Below are 6,550 nucleotides of genomic sequence, written 5' to 3'. Positions count from 1 at the left end.
TTTGGGGCCGGTGTCGGGGCCGGTATCGGTGTTGGTGTCTGGGGGCCGGTATGGGGGCCGGTGTCGGTGTCTGTGTAGGGGCCGGTATCGGTGTTGGTGTTGGTGTCGGTGTCGGGTCCGCTCCGCTCCGCTCCGCCCGCCCGCGCCCGCGGCCCCGCCCCGCCGCAGACAAAGCGCGCGGCCGCCATTGGCCCGTTCGCCCAACGCTCGGCGCTGCCCGCGCGGCKCGGCCAATGGGCTCATTGACATGCAAATCGCGGGGTATAAAAGCGGCGGCGCGGGGCGGCAGCGGCGCGGAGTGGAGCGGGGCAGCGGCGCGGCCATGGCGCCAGGCAAGGACCGCCCGCCGAGGGGCGAGGGCTGCGCGGAGCCCCGCGCCGACCGCAGGGTGAGTGGCGGGGGCCGCGGTGGGCGGGGCCGGGCCGGGCCGGGCCGGGCCGGAGCGGGGGCTTGACGGCGCTGTTGTCTCCGCAGACGCGGAAGCCGCTGGTGGAGAAGAAGCGCCGGGCGCGCATCAACGAGAGCCTGCGGGAGCTGCGGCTGCTGCTGGCCGACAGCGAGGTGAGGCGGCGGCGCGGCGGGGCGGGGGCCGGCGGGGCCCGGGGCCTCGCTGACGGCCGCGGCGCCCCGGGTCAGTTTCAGGCGAAGCTGGAGAACGCCGAGGTGCTGGAGCGGACGGTGCGGCGGGTGCGGGCCGTGCTGGAGCGCCGCGGYCGCGGTGAGTGCCGGCCCGGGGGGTGGCGGGGGGCGCCCGGCCCGGCCCGCGCCTCACCCGAGCCCCTCTCTGTTCCCCGCGGCGCAGGGGGCGGGCGGCGGCTCCTCGAGGCCAGCGAGCGCTTCGCCGCCGGCTACATCCAGTGCATGCACGAGGTGCACACCTTCGTCTCCAGCTGCCCCGGCATCGACGCCACCACGGCCGCCGAGCTGCTCAACCACCTGCTGGAGTCCATGCCCCTCAACGAGGGCGGCTGCCCGGACTCGCTCACGGACGCTTTGGGGGAGCCCGCTCTCGGTCCCTGGCCCGCCGGCGAGGTGCTGGCCCTGCCGGCTGGAGCCCGCCCGGGCCTGGCCCTGCCCGCCCCGGCGCTCTCGCCCTCCCCCAGCGAGGAGACCTGCTCCGACTCGGACGAGGCGGAGGCCGAGCCCGGCCAGACCTCCACGGACGGACTGGACGCGTCCCAKACGCAGGGCCTGGCCTCGCCCGGCTCGCCCAAATCCATGTGGAGACCCTGGTAACAGAGGAGAGGAGTCAGCGCAGACCTATCTATGAGAGAGCTGCCCTGCCTGTGGGGGAGAGCAGGGTGCCCCCGCTCCGGCCCACGCCAGTGTGGTGTGAGTGTGCTGTGTGTGTGATCGTGTGTGCGCGGCTGGCAGCGCTGGGGCTGCGGACTGCACCACGGGCACTCTGACGCTGTCACACCCTGACAGCCTAATAGCGAACGCGGTAACATTTCATCCCTGTGTGTGTGCGTGTGTGGCATTTTGTAACTTTAGGGGTTGTTTTATGAGACGACGGGGGGAGGAGGGAGTTGATTCGTAGTGGCAAAGCTCTCTGGTGGAGACACAGCAGTTACTTTATAACCCTGTCTCCTTGGCGCTTTAGAAGTGGCCCGAATACTACTACCTTCTAAGAAAAAGCCCTTGTCCATTTTAAATGATGATGGTTGATTSCAGGAGGAGCTCTAGCTAACTCTGCATGCACGGTTTTAAGTGTTCTAGGGATAGCACAGACCCCTGAAAGGTGTCAGTGGGGCTAGAATCTGTACCTGGTAGYAGTCTAAAATCCCACCTTTAGGAAAGGGAGAGAAAACTAGAAACCCGGTGGAATTAGAGAAACACTTTAAAAGATGTTGGTGGCAGGGTCCCTTTTAGAAATGCGTGTCTTTATGCACATTTTGCTTTTAGCACAKTTGAGTTTATTGTGACTTTATGTATATTAGGGTGTCAAATGGCTTTTATTTTTAATTTTTAATAAAAAAAAACTGAATTCACAACATGGTATGTATTGTGGAATGCGATGCACTTCTAACCCGTTTAAAAACATTAAAAACACAGCTCCCTCTTGCTGGCTATTAACAACAGTATGTGTATATCATGGACACAATGGTAATTAAGCACTTAATTATTGTKCTTAAGCATTGTTAAGCATTGGAATACAAATATTTCTTTTGCCTAATACTAGTAGACACTTAAGTTTATTGCATGAACAAGGTCATACTGGCTAAGGTTGGTCTTAGGCCACAGATTTCGGGTTGGTCTGGATGCCAGTCTCAAACCTACTCTACTTGATCTTCCATCGCAAGGTGTTGCTCATACATGCACAGCCCTAACTTCAGAAGTGCTAGGCAAATCCTATCCTGGGGCATAACTTCACAGGGGGGTGGTTTGTTTTTTGTTGGGCTTGTTTGATTTTTTTTTTTTTTTTTTTTTTTTTTTTTTTTTTTTCAGTTGAGAGCAAAACAAAACTCCAGAGTTGAATAGAATGTGCAGTGGATTTGGAAAGTGGTCTTTAATGTTTCTAGGGGCCTTGGAGGGGGACCCTCAGCATTCTCATCCATGAGGTTTGACCCCTTCCTGTTCCTGCTTTGGGGAGATGCCAGGTTATTTATGCTGGGCTATARTACCTTTCAGAGAGCTGTCATTGTAAAGAGGAAAAAAAGGATTGTAAAGTATCTTAATACATGGAAGTTCCCAAACATAGAACAAGCAAGAAAGGAAGCAACCTAACTACCAAGGGACTAGACATATACCTTTGTTAATAACCCCATGGAATAATAAAAATAGAAACTGGAGCACTGGCAAGATCTCTTTTTTGTAGTTTTCTTTAGCTGAGGTGGGAGTTCTTGTTCAAAGATGGCCTTCAGATTTGTTTGGTCCTTCTCCTCCCCAGGTGTGCTAAATTCCCTTTGAACAGAGACAAGAGGGGGAAAATCAGCTGAGCAAGGGAAGGTGAGAGCTTCTMTAGTGACCTTTCAGCTTTAGGGAGGGAGGTTAGGGTTTTGAAGTGTAAATGAAGGAGAAGCCTGGGACACTTGCACTAAAGCTAACACCCCAAACACCAGATGACCTCTTGGCCCTGGGCTGCACCTCTCTAGCCCCAGCASAAGTCCAGGTTTATTTATATCAAGCTATTTCCTTCAGGTATCCCATCTTGTTTGATACTTTGGTCTCCCCTGTCAGCTCAGACCTCCCCATAACTCCAAGGGCAGTTCACACAYGGCATCACCATGCATTGTTACCCTGCTCAGCCAGACTCCCTTGCTTTTAATGGCTGCAAAAAGCCCTTTCTGTGAGGGAYTCTGGAGAGGGAGGTGTAGCCACAGCCCAGGTCCTTAACACGACTGCAGCAGCCCAGCCTGGGGCTCCCCACAGCACTCAGACACTGACCTGAGCTGGCTGGGGGTGACAATGACATCCAGGGTCGATCCTGGGCTGGGGCAGCCACTCCAGCCCCGCTGCTGCTGCAGGAACACCAGAGGCTGCTCGGCTTGGCTTCATTTCCATGGATAAAACATCCTTGTGTTAGGGCTCTCTAATGCTCCTGTGAAAGCAAGTGCAAATCCCGACACTTTGGTGACAGAAGCACACCCAGAGTCCACACAGCAGTGCCAGCTTTGGTTCAGCAGGGATGGGGAGCAGCTCGGAGTCACCTGTGCCCGGCAGCGCTGCAGATGTGGTGTTTGACTTACCTGGCACTGGCCTTGGAGCCAAARCTGCCTGTCCCATTCCTGCTTACACTGCCCGTGCTGCTGCCCTCCCCACAGCCAGGGAACCTTCCCCATGGCTCCTGCACATGGCCACACTGGCTGGAGACCTGGGCTCATCCAATTCCTGCTGCTGCAGGAAGAGAAAGGCAGCAGCCAGGGCTGGAGGGCACCTGGACAACTGCCCTCCCAAAGCCAGGATGGCTGGAAGAGCAGAGGGGCTACAGGCTTTACCCCTGAGTGCTTACCAGTCCTGTACTGACTGAAAAGAAAAACCCAGCTCAGAGCAGTGTTAATTAGGAGTTTTCAATTGTATTGAGTCTTTTAGAAATGTGTTAGCAATATGGCTTTTTTATTATTATTTTTAAATCCACAAATTAGGTTCACAGAAAGTTTAGATCCTCTGATTAGGTGTTGCTGGATTTGTCCATTTGCATTTCTGTACTTTACTGCAAAGGTGTCAAATCTGACACTTCCCTGATAAAGGTGAGCATTTTGGGGGTGGGACTGGGGAAGGGGCAGTGTGGAGAAGGAAGGCTCTGATGACAAACCAGTGAAGCTTTTTCAAGTCCTTTATAGAAWCTGCCTTTATTCTTTTCCATTCCAAAGTAATACAAACAGACTATCTGATCTGACAGAGCAGTGCCTTGTAAAAGGAGAGAGAGGCAGCGCACTAACAGGACTGCTCTCCTTTGAAATGCAGGTGAAGAATAATAGAAAGAAGGGCTCATTTTCCCCTCTCTTTGCATGTCAGTCACACCTGTTGCAGGGGAAAATTCTTCTTGTTAGACCAGGTCAGCTAGGAGGACTCAGAGTTCAAACCTCCTCCAACCTCTTGGCAACATCTATCAGCTCTTTTATCAGAGCCTCTGCCCAGGAGGCAAGATTAAGCTTTTAAATAGCCCAAATCAACTTACATCTTCTTTTATCTCCCTCTAGCACGTATCCTGCAGCTCTCTGCAGAGCCTCCCTCTCCAAATAAATGTTTCAGTCTCTATTCTAATTAAAAGGATAGAAGACTAAAACCAGCCCAGGCCTCAGCAGCAGGTCTARGGGATGCACAGACATCATGCAGGAAATCTCTGYTAWGSASRSRRWYSRWYYSYSTSCKTAACACACCTTGCATTTACCATCCAAGATACTGCCATTAGCAGAATGGTATCAAAACGTCCCAAAAAAGGAGGATTAGTTCCTATGAGAAGTTGGAATGAGTGTTGGTTAATCCTGTCACCCAGAACCTTGCCACGTTACAGTAAACTCTCCASAGATAACATCCTCACATCCCCACGGGGCCATCCTCTCTTGACAGCTCCAGCTGGTGGAGCCCATTTTCAGGATTTCCCAATTTTTGGRCCTGTGTCCARGCACAGCTCGGCACAYACWCACACAGAAGCAGYTCTCCAGCCCTAACTGCTCCTCCAYCCTGCAGACMYGCAKGTTTTRCAAAGCCTGTGTTCAGCTGCTGGAACACACCAAGACTTCTGTCCAAGCCACTTGCTCTTTTCTCTGGARATGGAAACAACGGGGCCAAGCAGCACATCTCCTGCCAGCTTTGCCCCACACCATGGCCTGGGCCATCCCTGCTTGTACCACACACACACAATCACATACACACACACAAGCCAGTAGGGATGGGACCTGGCAGGGAACATCTTGCTCCATGGAAGGGCACAAGGGTTTCAATAAGGCCATTCAGGAAGCATATGGAAAAATAAGATTCAAACATTAATCCAGCTGTCTTAACCATAAGCCTACCCTTCCTCTGCTTCCTAAGTGATATTCTCTTTTTTTGTTTTTGTTTTTGCATGAGCTGCCTGGTTCCAGGTTGCATCCTCTGGCAAATCCCCGAGCCCATTTACCYAAATGAAGAGTGTTACTAAATTGTCCACTTTAAGCCTCTCAGGCTTCTTCATGAGCTAGGCTAAACAAAAAAAGCAAAGGGGAAAATGTCTCTCTCTTTCCATGAGATTTTAGTTCCCTATACAACGTTAGCATTTCATTGTGTTCTTCAGCAAATGAAATTCATTGCATWGCATTTTAAGGAGGTTAAAGAAAAATCCAAGCTGGTTCAGAAAACATTTAAACATGAAAACACACCTTACAGCATGAGGCTTTAAGTTACTTTGGCTAAACAAGATGATGACTGAGGGTGATTTGATTAGTTATATTGCCTAGGTTGTATTACACATATGTTCTATAGCTCACTTAGCAGCTGAGGAARTCATGGCTTCAAACAGTCTTTTAATCCAATAAAGCACAGCCTTAAGTGCCAAGACCTAGACAGTAAGTCCAGATTGTCTGAAATGAGAAGGGAAAGGATTGAAATTAGACCCTGGAAGAAGTAATGAATTTCTTTTCTTTTAATGTCAAGTGAGAYAGGATATATTTCCAGAAGCAAATACAAGTTGCTTTGGTTACAAACRAAAACTACTTAGTGAAACAACAACATACAAGTAATTATATTAACTGATCCCTTCTGGCCTTAGATTTCTTAAGTGTAAAATTAAATCAATTTGTGGTTTTATAGTTTTTTCATTSGTCTTTGGCTAAAATAAAAGTAGAGAGCAAGGAGAGTAGTTTTCTTTGTATGTGAGAAAGCTCAGACCTAAGGCATTTTCAAACACGTGTTCACAGACGCTTCAGGAATTGCACAGGTTCAGCCACCCTCAGCTGAACTCTGCAGAGCTCCTGCACCTTTTCAATACAAAGCAAAGCAGCCTAATCAAAAATCATCACCAAAGAGGCACAGGTTAAAGCACCCTTAAAACGGTGTGCCTGTGCCTACTGGGAGAAAAGGGAAATGACTGGGCATCACCCAGAGCCTGTGTGCCCACCCAGGAGTTTCT

General features: G+C 51.4%; 1 protein-coding gene across 2 annotated transcripts; it reads left to right on the top strand.

Annotated features, from left to right (window-relative positions):
* Positions 1 to 217: 217 nt before the first annotated feature.
* LOC130580156 (transcription cofactor HES-6-like) lies at positions 218 to 1,994 on the top strand. Of its 2 annotated transcripts, XM_057377483.1 has the most exons (4): positions 218 to 388; positions 475 to 561; positions 637 to 718; positions 803 to 1,994. In XM_057377483.1, exons 1-4 carry the CDS (start codon positions 248 to 250, stop codon positions 1,234 to 1,236), a joined length of 744 nt encoding a protein of 247 aa, XP_057233466.1. In that variant the 5' UTR covers positions 218 to 247; the 3' UTR covers positions 1,237 to 1,994. The 2 variants fall into 2 exon arrangements, with proteins under 2 accessions (XP_057233466.1, XP_057233465.1); XM_057377482.1 differs by having other exon boundaries at positions 637 to 1,994.
* The last annotated feature ends 4,556 nt before the right edge of the window (positions 1,995 to 6,550 follow it).

Source organism: Malurus melanocephalus, unplaced genomic scaffold (genome assembly GCF_030028575.1).
Source record: "Malurus melanocephalus ecotype Western Australia unplaced genomic scaffold, MMel_1.1 scaffold_317, whole genome shotgun sequence".
NCBI lineage: Eukaryota > Metazoa > Chordata > Aves > Passeriformes > Maluridae > Malurus > Malurus melanocephalus.
The sequence above is the reverse complement of the archived record's forward strand: the minus strand, read 5'-3'. Positions and strand labels throughout refer to the sequence as shown.